This window comes from Haemaphysalis longicornis, unplaced genomic scaffold (genome assembly GCF_048455015.1).
Source record: "Haemaphysalis longicornis isolate Haplotype H1 unplaced genomic scaffold, Haemaphysalis longicornis Haplotype H1 scaffold_14, whole genome shotgun sequence".
NCBI classification, from domain to species: Eukaryota; Metazoa; Arthropoda; class Arachnida; order Ixodida; family Ixodidae; genus Haemaphysalis; species Haemaphysalis longicornis.
The window spans coordinates 21,836,284-21,849,257 of NW_027526245.1; the positions used below are offsets into that span (position 1 = coordinate 21,836,284).

The window sequence follows — 12,974 nt, forward strand, 5'->3', positions numbered from 1 at the left end:
CACTGCAGTTGTACTAGATGAGGTGTCGGTGATAATGACGATGAATAGGTCCTCAACGTGTGTCTTCCTAACGCATTTAAAGGGAAAATGACTCTCCTAGCGCCGAAAAAGCGAATCTGAAACAAAATCGGGAGGGGCCATCTTACCCCATTGGAAAAGAAACACGTACCCTCAAACAGAAATGGAAAGACAGGCACCCCAAACCCTTTGAAAGGAAACCAGTGCACCCAATGATAGACACGGCACCGATCCAGCGACCCCGCATAGAAACGCTCCTCTACCGAAAATATGGATACAATCCTACGCAAGAGGGAGCAGTATGGCAGGATCAAGTTCAATCGGGGAAAGCTTCAATGTAATCAGACCACACGATACAGCGACTCCGGTATGTACGATAGCACAAGGCCCAAATTGTCGGATTAGACTATGGCAATCATTGTGACTGCATGACCCTCCAACATACACGAAGAAAGCACTGGAAGTTGGAGCCATCTTCCTGGCTATCCGAATGGCGGAAGTATCAAATGCAAGCCCAACATCATTGCATACTCACAAAGGACGTCCTACAGCTCCGTGAAATTAAGCACTTACCTCTGTATGTAAATCCATAGCTCTGCAGTATGGCTTCAAATTAAGGCCACAGCAGACCGGAATGCGGACACCCTATTCGCCTCGAAGCCTTTTTATCAGCTGGGCGTGCATGCTTAAAACGCCGTGTCTTTCAACTGCTGACGCTACCTAGACTGCGAAATCATATTTTTTCTAACGGCTGGCTTTGCCTACAGCGTTACCCCGAAACGAAAGCTACAGATGCTGCTTCTAACCGGAAGCTGCTTTTGTACGTAGCGTACTGTTTATTACTAAAAACAAGCGGAGCGATACATGTTGTTTGGAACCCGAACAGGGCCGCACGAACCAAGGTTGGCGACACAGCTGTTCCCGCAGCGTTAGCCTCTGGCATGGTCGACAAGTGGCGCAGAATATGGAGAAAGATGTGCGGGAAAACAACCATGTCGCCAAAGACGCGCAAACGAAGAGCGAAGGACGCCGCTCGGCGGCAGGCGTTCCCCGCACAGACAGTTCGGCAGCAGCGAGGCTGCCTTTCCAAACTACGGGAAGCTACACCAGAGGAAGGCGCCAGTCAGGGTTTTCGACCACGGTAAACATCCCTAGGTGCACTGATCATTTGTTGCGCACAAAGCTTCGGTCTCACACGTTGAAAATCAAACATCACTTTTTCTGTTAGGGTATTTTTTTTTTCACACGCGGGATGCTTTGTGCGGTAACATTCGGGCCATTTACGGTGACCCCATTAAGTGTCCCATTCTGCGAAAAAGCGCCGTTGTTGTGGTTGTTGTTGTTGTCCGCTCAGGAAAATGGCCGCCGCTGTAAAGAATATATTATTTCAAAACACGTGAGATGCGATGGGAACTCAAACCGGAGGGGGGAGGGGGGGGGGGGCACACTGGCAACCCAGTGCCCAGCCAACTGCGCTGTATTCTTTTAAAACGAAGCCTTGTTAGCCTTACTACTACCGGTGTCCATACCAAATCCCACTGCAGGTAAGCCAACTTTACGCAATAAGAGGTCACATAATGATGATGAAACAAGTAAAAAACGCTTCCCGTGGTCGGAATCGAACCTGAGTCCATTGCGTTGTGAAGTCGACGTCTACCTGATTGCGCCAGCATCGCATTCGGTCCTTTCAGCGTTTCTGTGGGTTCGTTACGCGGCCACTGGCTTTGCCTTTGGCTGGGTTGAAATGGACCGTGGCTTTTGCCTTTGGTAGTTTGGATTTTACACTGTGGGAGCGTGGATTTTGGACTTTGACGTGAGTCCATTCGCGTGGAGAAAGCTTCGCGTTTTAACCGTCTTTCTCTCAAAGGTACTTTTATTTTTCATTATTAAAAGATTTCGCCAACAGCCCTCATCTCAATGAGCACAGCATAAAAGCTAACAGACAGTGACGAATAGGCCCATCAGTATAACGAAAATCGGCTCCATTTCACAACTCAGGCAAGAAGACGAACACATCCAAGCGATAGGGCCAGTCCGCCGCATAAACGCTCTGCCCGCTTCCTGTTCCCGAAAAGATGCACTTTTTGCTAGGGGCTTCTTCATAGCGGTCAATCCTGTGGCACTTCTACCAGATAAAAAAATCCTAGCATCCACCCCACCTCCTACTCCGCCACCTGCAAATACTGTCCCCAACCCTACACACTCTACCATATGATTTGGTCGTGCTCCCGACCACCATCCCTCCCCGCTATTCCCTCCCCCAACCATGAGCAGTGAGTGGGAAGGCATGCTAGCCAGCCCGGACCCCGGCGATCAGCTCCGGCTGGTTGAAGGGGCCCGCCTTGCAGCGACCGCCCAGGTACTTCTGGACTGAGAAGACCCCCCATTGTCACTACTACGAAAACTAGTATAGAAATAAAGTTCATTCCTCCTCCTCCACAGCGACAATGTCAAAGGCCACCGGAATAACATATTGAAAAGGCAAGAAGGAAATTGTCTACGAACCGCTGTCAGTACCATTTTTAAGAGCCCGTTGCGAAACGTCCGAGAAAAACACCGCGTCACGACACAACACAAAACAATGATCTCTCGTTGATTGCACAGGCGAAACCTGTCTTACAAGATATCGACATCTCTTTCTCGCTCAGGTAGTGTTTAAGAATGTAGCTCGACAAAAACTGGATGCAGTTGCACTCAACGCGAAAGCTGTCGGTAGTAGGCGGAGCAGTGATTCGAGTTTTTTCCTTGTGTTCTCGTTGTCAGTACTCTGTGTTTATCTTGTGTTTATTTGTGTTCCGCGTTTGTTTTTCGTGGTTTATTTTCTATTTTTGCGTTCTGATTTTGTATATCTGTTTTAATCGAGTCGGGCGCAATAACTTTCACATTGCCCAATTGCTGGCCAGTCGCCCACGTGGGTATGCGATGCGAAGCGAGCAACAGCCGCAATCATCGGCAAAGACTGCTGGAGGACTCGCCTACGACGCCTAGGACTGCCATTGTCTCTTTGGATGCCTGTGTCGTCCGGCGGAACAAAGGCTGGGCCCACTGCCACAGGCACCTGTGTAACTCCGGCTCATTCGTTGCAGAGGCGCTTCGTCTGCCGTGCTAGAATTATTCGGATCAGGTTGACTTTTGTTATGTTTTCCTACTCTATTTCATTCTTTTTTCTGTCTATTGAACTTACAGGGGTGGTTGGAGGTCAATGGAAGAGGCCCCCGTCTAGCAGGGAACCTGAGTATGGTGATGTTGATGGTTGTGACGATGATGACGATGATGGTGATGACACACTTCGGAGATTGATCAGGAGCCGCAAGCTTTGTGGGGCTAATGTGCCCGCTTTCCATAATTCACGAAACATGCAAGTTCGAAACGTAAGATTTGTAGAATAATGCGTGCCGTATACACATGAACGTGATGGCACGTGAGTAAAACAAGGACACACCAGCCGTGCGGACCTTAGATGACAGACAGTGTGGCGTGCGCCGGTGTGCTTGCTGACGCAATTGACACCATCAAACGGACCAGCGTCGAAGACTGAGACGGCGCCGCACTTTCAGCGCCCACCGCGAGAGCTTGGCTTCCTAAAGTTCGCTCGTGTAGGTTGGAGTTTTTTGTCTACGATATGCCTCTTGTGCAGTGTAAGTGTATTCGCCAGGTAAGGAAATGATTGCACCCGGTTTCTCACTTTGGCGGTACACAGCTCACACATGTTTTTTTTTTTTTTTTTTTTGCTTCACGGGAGCCAGAAAACTACGATTGTCAGAATAATCACTATAAAGGTGCTCAAAAACAACCACACAAGTGAATGGGACCTTTACTACGCTGCGGACACTGAATGTTTTCCGTTTCGTGCTGGCACGGCAGAGTGCGCGCATATGGATATTTGACGGCCTAATATAGGGCCTAACATAACGTTTCCGGGTCGAAAGGCTTTACCTGGCACACACGAGGGTTTTATCCACAAGCGTTTTACGTTGCTAGGAGCAACCTTAGAGGGACACGGAAGTGGTTTGTAAACCTGAGGGGGTTACTTGCGCAAATTGAGGCCTCAAGTCCCTTGGCCGTTTTTTGAACACGCCGGGAGCGTTTAGCGTATTTGTTTAGTAGAAAGATCAATTCGGAAGGGCTGTCCACCTCCCTGCACCCCCCTTGCCGATTTTCTATGACGTTTCCTATGAAGCTTACTTTTGCCGGCTTGGGTTGACTGAGCCTACAGCGTGGCTCGCCTACCCTGCAAGAGAGTAAGTCATCGGGCTGCCGGCGGGTCGTCGCAATTCCTTTGCTAAGTTAAAACTAAGGCACGACAAGATTTAGGCCCGGAAGAATGTGGCTTCATTTTGTTAGTTTGTAGACACTATCCAACTTAGTAACACTGATGAAGTAAACATAGCTCCACACAAGCCCAACTGCACTACGTATTCTAGGCAATTCTAGTGAAGCGAAAACGGAGAGGCGCCGGAAGCCAATAGGGGTATTGGCTTACGACGCCTCCCCGACTTTGCTTCACTAGAGCTGCAAGCTGCATACGTGTTTTATACTGGTACGCCATATAAAATGTAAAGCCAATGAAAAGCGGGAGAAGAGTCATTGAACTTAACATAGCTAATAAGTAAATAAATTCCGAGGGTACGGGAAGATCTTTCTCGGTCCCTGGAAATTTTCAGCTGGAACGCACGGAAAAGAAGGGCCGTCGAGAGAAACACGGACACACAAGTCAGCACTGTGTCCGTGTTTCTCTCGTCCGTCCTTCGTTCCCGTACGTTCCAGCTCAAGGTTTTTCAGCGATCATGAACCATCTCGCCCAATCCGAAGCAATACTACAATTTCTGGGTAGGGTGAACTACCGCAGCGTTCAGCAACTGACGACCCCACATTTGCGATGCTTTTCTTACCTTAACAGCGTTTTCGCCAGTGATGAGATATTTGTGGGGATTTGAGGGATGCTTACTCCCCAAGGAATGCTCCTGTAATCTGCTCAGAATGCGGAAACTAAAAAGCAGCTCTTGAGATTTCTACGTTTTATATCCTCCCCGGCAACAATGTCCTGGTATGAACCAGTGGTGTGAGGTTCTGGATGTAGTGCGTCGTAATGAGCGGGTTCGTATACACGGTCGTATTGGTTTTTTCATATTGATTTTTGTAGGTAGTCTCCTTTATACTGCACTCACCGTTCTGCGCTGCAACCTCTATTGCTCCACGATCTAGTTGGCAGATTGCATGCAGACAAAAACTGACCCGCGCCTCCTACGACAAAGGGACGAAACAGGACATTTCCGAAGGTGGTGGTGAAACCACTCACATTTGAGTGCCTCCGATGATGCGGAGGGCTTCCATCCACTGCGTATCCCTTGACTAGTGAACGTTCCGATTCTAGGCGGTGCTGTCAGGCTTGTTCTACAGCCGACAACGTGGTAGAAGCACGGTATGCCGATTCCTGAGATATTGAGAATGCAACGAATGTTGCAGAATACTACTATTCAAGCGAAGCTTCACTGTCGTCCCAGATACCGTTGTATGCAATATGCCCTGCAAGAAAGCAAACTTTCTTTGACGATCATGATGAACGATCGTGGCTGAAGTGAAATAAAACGCCTCGCCGGAATCGAACCTGGTTTCCTCGCGTTCTGAAGGCGGTGTCTATCCGATTGCTTCATGTCGAGATGGTCGAAGCGGCCGCCAAGCAGCAGGCACCGATTCGCGCCGTACAGTGGAAACTCAAACTTTAGGCTTACGGAATGCACAACGGAGATGTCCACTGGATCTTTTATACAGGCGGCGCTTGTCTACAGAGAGGCACATACTCGCAAAGGGGGAGTGGTTGACCAAGGAATCCATTTAGAGAAAGCTTCGCGTTTCCCCGTAGACCTCGTTAGACGGAGGGGTGCATGGTTTTTTCTTTCAATCTTTTCAAATTACGTACTGCTTCCGGTTCCGAGAAAACGATGAAAAGTGTGCTTATTTGAGCCAGTCTGCGCCATTCAAACACAAACAGTTATTTTACAAGTTCAGTTCTGTGTCCCTAATCTGGGTATGGTGCGGCCTATCGCTGAATCTAACGTAAACCTTTCAGGGCTGACGACATTAGATGGTACCTGCAGATTGAGCTACAGTGAGTTTGACCTGGCTTGAACCGGCATTAGACTCAATCTTAATGCTACCTAACGTTAGGACTAACAAGAATAATAGCACAGAGCCACAGACATGTACAAAGCTCCCTTTGGAGTTTGTTGTTTCGCGATTCCTATTACTCACAGTAGGACATGCTTAAAGAGCACTGCAGACCCAACTTTAACAACGCATTCACTTTGACTTAAGTGACTGCCTGTTTCCACTATTTAACAGCTTGGGGTCTATTCCACGCATGTCTAAGCATAGGTGTGCTAAAAACCAACTCTAAATATTAAGGGATGACTGCGACAGGCGCCGACCTCGCCTGGAGGGTGTTACGATCGGTGTATTGGCATTGAGACGACCGTCTGCAATATTATCGGGTTAAATCACGCAACCCTCCCGTCGTCTGGGTTTCGCCGGTTCTTCACCCCCCCCCCCTCCCCCACATCGACGGGGAGCGACAAGACTTTCTGCGGCAGGACGCGGGGGCGACTAATTCTGCTACTGGACACAAGCCGCTTTCCGCGACTTCACGGTAACCCAAGCGCCCGACGGCAAAGCAAGTCACAATGAGCGAGAATGGCGCAGGGAGGGATGAACAAAGGCGTGCTGCGTTGCTCTTCCGGCGGCAATCTTCAGCTGCGAGCCGAGCATCGTGCGGCCGCTTTGTTGTGGGTCCGAGACGCCGCTGTTCAAGGAAGGTTGCACCACCGAAGCCAACCGACTGACCTGGGTGAGAGGGAGAGCGCCTTCTCTTTGTGAGTGTGTGGACGTCAGTTTCAGTGCCACGGATTGGGGCGTCCTGACGCCAGCCGAGAAAAATGGGGACAGGGGGTGGACCCAACCTGGTTATTTAATCTTGTGCGCGCAGGAGCGCAGAACCCGGTTCACTGAGTCCAACACCATGTAAATATCTGCACATAAAGTTGCTTTTTTCGCCCTACTAGACCCCAATGTTTGCCCGAACTCCGGATCAACGAACGCCATCACCGGTCACGCTACCAGATCTGCAACAAGGGGCAATGTAATGTGACTACTGATTCGCGTTACAAGGGCGCGTTTCTGTACCTCGCCTGTGAATCCCCATCATCACGCAGTGGCTTTAGCCACTTTTTCATTTTGTAGATTATCACCATGATCGTGTGATTTGGCGTTCTGCGGCCCCGATCGCCCGAGTAATAAGAAGGCTGCCTCGAACCTTCCCCTTTCAATTGGTGGAGTGCGCGACTGGATCCCGTGGCCTACGCCCCTGAGTGCGCCCCTGGAGCTCCGTTCGGGCCGCCGCCTACTGCAGAAGGTCATGCCATGTCAGGGAACCAGCCAACGTTGAGGCTGGGCCGTCCCACCATGCTTCGTGACCAGCTGCAAGCGTGACCCCCCCCCTCCGCCCCCCCCCTTCTTTGCTCGGCTTCGAAGTGATGGCGTCGAGGAATGGCTGGTACCTACACCCGAGTGAGCGCGTTTGACAGGTGGGACGACAGCGCAAAGTTGCTGAACGTAAATGTCCCTCTCTCTCTCGGAAGTGGGCAAAACGTGGTTTCTTAACCACGAAGCCTCAATCACGCACTGGGCCGACTTCACAAACAGCTGCGCCGTATTTACGGCACTTCCGCAGCCCGCATCGACGTCCAGCACGCTCACGAAACGTACACTGCTTATATTGAGGACGTCCTTGCCTTTTCCCGCCGTGTTGAAAGAGAATAGACGGAAGCTGACCGGGTGCGTCACATCATGAAGGGCTTCGGCCAACTTGCTTTCACGGCTCTAGCCATTCAAAAGCCTTCAACAGTGGCTGATGTGATAACAGCCTGCCGGAGGTTCGGTGAGTTGCAGTCTATCCCAGCAGTAGGCCGCTCCACCGCAATACCTCGGAGGCGACAACCACCGGGCTCTCAGACGCGCTATTACACAAGTGCTCCGCCATCACGGCTCTGCTAATGCTGCCGTTGTCCATTCATGTCCACCTGCGACCGGCCTACGGGAAATCTTTAGAAGGAAACTTGCGGCAATTCCTTTTCTATTTTTCAACTGACTCTTGTATTATCGTAATGATCCCATCGTACTCGGACGTAGCGGTGCGACCGCCCGTCCCCCTGGCGATGGGGCTGTCTCAACTTGCTGCTAGCTGCGTCGTAGCTCTTCCTCCAGAGTTGGGACCAAGGTCTCCCTGCCCCACGTGGCCACCAACTCGCGAAGACGCACCTTTTGGTCGACCGGTTCGCTATTACTGCGGCGTCCACGGTCATATCTACCGGCTCTGCCGCTGGCACCAACAGGACGAACGACGTGCATATGACACTAATGAGCGTGACAACATGCGTTTTAGTTATGGATACCAGTAACGAGATTATTCGCCGCCAACACGTAGACCTCCTCCTCCAACTTGACTGGGGTGACCCCCGTCACAACTATCGAAACACACGGCGCCGTTCCCCGTAACCATTTCAGTTACGGGGAACGGGGAGATGACTCCAGGCAATGTCACCTCCCGGTCCGGTATCGCATGATCCCAACCAGCCGCCGAAAAACTAGAGAGAGAGAGAGAGAGAGAGAGAGAGAGAGAGAGAGAGAGAGAGAAAATTCTTTAATGAGACCTCAGCCCTGCATAATGTTGGGATGGTTGGTGAACATGTGATGATGGTTATATGCTTACGTGAATAATACAAATAAGAAAAGGAAAAAAAAACGAAAGATACTCCACTACACAGACACATCAACACACATAAAAAAAAAGAAAAGTCAGAGGCAGTCACAGGCTGGAGTCGAGTCCAGAGTCTCTGAGAAAACGCACAAGAGCTTTAAAACCCCGCACCGCACTGTCTTCGCTGTTCCAGGGGCCAAAAAAGTCCTCCACGCTCACAGTTCTCGCCCGTAATAAACTTCGCGCTGTCGTTCGCTCCGAGTTAAAACGTGCACAAACGCAGAACAGACGTTCAGTGTCTTCTCGCACACCGCAAAGCGGACACAGAGGTGATGCCATCAGATCGATTTTGTTAAGAAAGCTTTTGTATAGGCTACTTTCAGGCGCAGGCGATGTATAGCACACTCTCTTTGCCTCGATAAATCGAGGAATACGAAACGTACACTGCGGGTCAATAGCGTAAAGGGGCGCGTACTGCAGGTCCGGGTTCCGCCAGTGCTGCAATTTCATGCGCCATCCGAGAGTTGTGGCTATTCCGTTGACGTCCTCCTTGGCTAAAGGGAGTTGTGCTGGTGAGCTCGCGGAATGCCCCTCGCGTGCGAGCCGATCCGATATCACATTGCCCGTGATGCCACAGTGTCCTGGCAACCACTCCAAAGAAATTGTGTGCCCGTTGCGGACTGCCTCAGTGGGTATGACGTTTATTAATTGTATCAATTGGGCTTGATTACTTCCTCGCTTGAGAAGCGTTTGTAGCGCAGAGCGGGAGTCCAGGAAAATTACCCAAGGTTTTCGAGGGCAGTCCCTGACAATCTGCAGAGCAGCTCTTACTCCTGCCACCTCGGTTTTTGTAGCCGATGTCTTGTGGCTGAGCTTATGGCTCAAAGAGACCCCGTACATTGCACCCATACACCTACGGCGGAAGATTCAGAAGCCACGGACCCATCAGCATATACGTGGGTATAGCCGCCATAGCAGCGAGATATATGCTGAAATGTGTAGTAGGTCAAGGCCGATGGAGGCATCGCTGACTTTTTGCCAATACCAGGCACTGTTGTTGTTATTGACCACGTAGAAAACTGCCAAGGTGGTAACTCGGGTCTAATAGGCCGTTGATAGCAAACCGGCCGGAATTCCTGCACATGACGTCTGGAGCTATCTGACAAAGGATGGGCAAACGAACCTCTAACATGGCGGAGGCAGACATGGATATTTTCTTGTCTTAATAGTACCCTGGCTCAGAGGCATCTCGCTTCACAATGTGTCCCGGTCATTGAAGTGCACTTAGGGACTCCCAAGCAAATACGCAGAGCTTGCGCCTGTGGTGCCTCTAGCTGCTTGAAGTTGCTCTTCGACAGCCTGTAGGCAGGCTGTAGCGAAGCAGACCAATAAAGAGTGCCCTATAGAGTCGTAGCAGTGAAGCGACCGAGCAACCCCATGCAGTGCCTGCAAGCATCCGTAGGATGTGCACGAAAGACTGTAGTTTGTCTTTGAGGCATCGAATATGATAAGTCCATGACATTGACCTGTCAAATACAATGCCTAAGAATCAATGGCATCGCACATATGGTATGGTGCAGCCTGCTACAGTCAGGGTATAACGAGACATGTCACGTCTTGTAAGTGCCATCGCAGCGCATTTTTCAGGAGAAAGAACCAGTCCAAAATTTTTCAGGTATCGCGCAAATTGTCGGATCGCCAGTTGCAGCTTCGCTCGTATGCTTCGGCGGTTTCTCCCTGAGCACCAGACACATATACCGTCAGCATACAATGATACATTCACGCCAGAGGGCGGAAAACTAAGTCCTGAAGTTTTTCGGGGGGAAACTGCTTTACACGTAAACAACAAAAATTACCCGCAGCGTCCAATTAACTTGTTGTGAATGGTTCAAATCTGTGGTAATGTCAGTGCGCATATTGATAATAGAGCGTCCATGTCAGTAATAAACGAAGATTCGTGTTTGCGTCTACGAAAAATTCGAACTCCATACGGCGAACCTTTATTGTAAGGTGCCGACGACGTTATGACTGAACCCTGCGGTACCGGCACTGTGGGTGTTTTTAGATGCGATGCATCTCTTGCTCTCGAGTATATCCCTTCATTGTTGTCATTGTTGCGGCGTTGTCCGCACGCACACTGCACATGCGCAACTCTCCTCCGTTCTTCTCTCCGACAGCTGTGCGCAGCACTCTCACTCCGTCTCCTTATCATAACAACAGCTGCGCGTGTGCGCTTCGCTGCTCTGGGTGCGCGCATGTGTGCGCATGCGCGCAACTCTCCCCCCGGCTCCTCTCCTTTCAAAAGCGGGAATATAAGCGGGGGAGCGCACGGCGCTGGATCACTCCAGCGCTCGCTCTCACACTTGACTTGACTTTGCTTGACGATACCTCCGTGAAAGATCTTCCGCCGAAGACGCGATGGAAGCGACAGTCCCTTCAGCGAGTGGACTGACGCAATCCAATACCAGCGTCAGTCCAGTTCATGGATAACGACAAATAAGCCATGTTCCCGTTTGCACTTTTATCTGGTTTCTTTGGTTTTTGTATGCTCTTTGACACGTGCGGCGTTGTTTGCCTTCAGTATAAATGTTTGTTGCGGGTTTTCAATAAATTTAGTTGAGAGTCAGCGCCTGTCCAGTGGTTAATCGTTCTGTCTGTCCCGTCCTTCGCGCTGTGATTAAGTATGAACACGTACCAACTCGCCCAACTTGCAACTGTCCTTCAGTCCAAACGCTCCCCCCTGATGCATAGCATCACATGAGGGTTCCCTCGCCGGAAGATGGGTGTAATTTTTGACAGTATTTGGCATCACATTCTGTGTGCACTTCTCTTTCCCTGCGCCAGCCAACTTATTCCACGATGGGGATTTCTCAGCTAGGCGGGAGCCGTAACATCGTGTCATTGACCGGAAATACACCTTTCAGAGACAGGGTACTCAAGCGTTGAGGAGATAACGCCGCCTCGCCTTGTTACTAGTGTTGACATTGACGTCGCCCCTGGTGCAGAGAAGACCTTTTCGGTCTGTTCTGACACCATCTGTGATGAGGACGTCTTCACCAGTTCAATCGCAAGCTTCCTTCCAAGGAGGTCCTCATCCCTAGTTGTCTGGTCCCCTTCCCACTCCTAATTGCACTACTAGCTGCAACAAATACCACGTCCGAAGCAATCCTGATTCCCGAAGTCGCCACTGCAGCGACTGGTATGGACTCGGCTGCTCTCTCTCTCTCTTTTTCTCTCTCTGTTGTCCCACTCTCCTGCCTAACATCAGGTTCCGTTCTAGCAGTACAGTAGAGCCTCTCGACGCCATTGAAGCCACAATCCGCTCTGATATATCACCAACAGAGAAGAAATATTTACTGGATATATTGGTTGCACCCGCCGCGGTGGCTCAGTGGCTAAGGCGTTGCGCTGCTGAGCACGAGGTCGCGGGTTCGATTCCCGGCCGCGGCGGCTGCTTTTCTGATGGAGGCGAAGAGCAAAAATGCCCGTGTGTGCGAGATTTCGGGGCACGTTAAAGATCCCCAGGTGGTCAAAATTAATCCGGAGCCCTCCACTACGGCGCGCCTCATCGCCTGCGTTGCGTGGGCGCGTTAAACCCTTCAATCAATCAATCAATCAATATATTGGTTGCCATGCTTGTTGCCATGCTACCTCACGAGGAGCTATTTCAGCGGCCACTCACTGCCGTGGATCACTGCACGCGATAAGCGGAAACGGCACCTGTCCATACCGGCTGCGCTTCTGAGATCGTTGAATTCTGTTTACAGACGCTCCTTTTGCGTCATGGCTTCCCTCGTGTTCTTTGAAGCAATTGAGGGAAGACAGTTCTGGCTGGAAGAAATTTGTCGCTGACGCCATAAAAGCCACCAGGCGCAGTATTCTCGCGTTTTTGCCCTTCGGTGTCCCTTTCAAAAGTGTCCCTTTTGAGCAAGCCCTGATTCGCTAAAAGCAAACAACCAGGTGTGACGTAACGCAAGTGCGGCGGACCTACTACGTTTGACCGTGGCTTCTTCGAACAGGCGATTTGAATTTCAAACAGAAGGCCCTGGGGGGCAGTCATGAATTATCGCCTTGTTATTGGCTCGCCGGCGGAACAAGCGATCGAGAAGCAATGTAGACGTATTCGATATGCCCGAGAAGCATTCCGCCAGCATTTCCGCCTCTCAAAGAGGACCGTGCAGTGGCTGTGCGACCAGCTCCGGGA

The 12,974-nt window shown here is 50.7% G+C and overlaps 1 protein-coding gene across 7 annotated transcripts in view; it reads right to left on the bottom strand.

Moving 5' to 3' along the window:
• LOC144165193 (multidrug resistance-associated protein 1-like) overlaps window positions 1–12,974 on the bottom strand; it is a 333,102-nt gene that overhangs the window by 275,251 nt on the left and 44,877 nt on the right. For 4 of the 7 annotated variants that reach the window (XM_077695309.1, XM_077695308.1, XM_077695306.1 and 1 more), the window contains exon 1: window positions 592–765. The exons of 2 other annotated variants lie outside the window; for them this stretch is intronic. In XM_077695309.1, coding sequence (XP_077551435.1) covers window positions 592–609 — 18 coding nt within the window. In that variant the 5' untranslated portion in view covers window positions 610–765. Of the gene's footprint in view, window positions 1–591; window positions 767–12,974 lie in introns of those variants that run through there. One more of the 7 variants, XM_077695310.1, reaches the window with a different exon arrangement.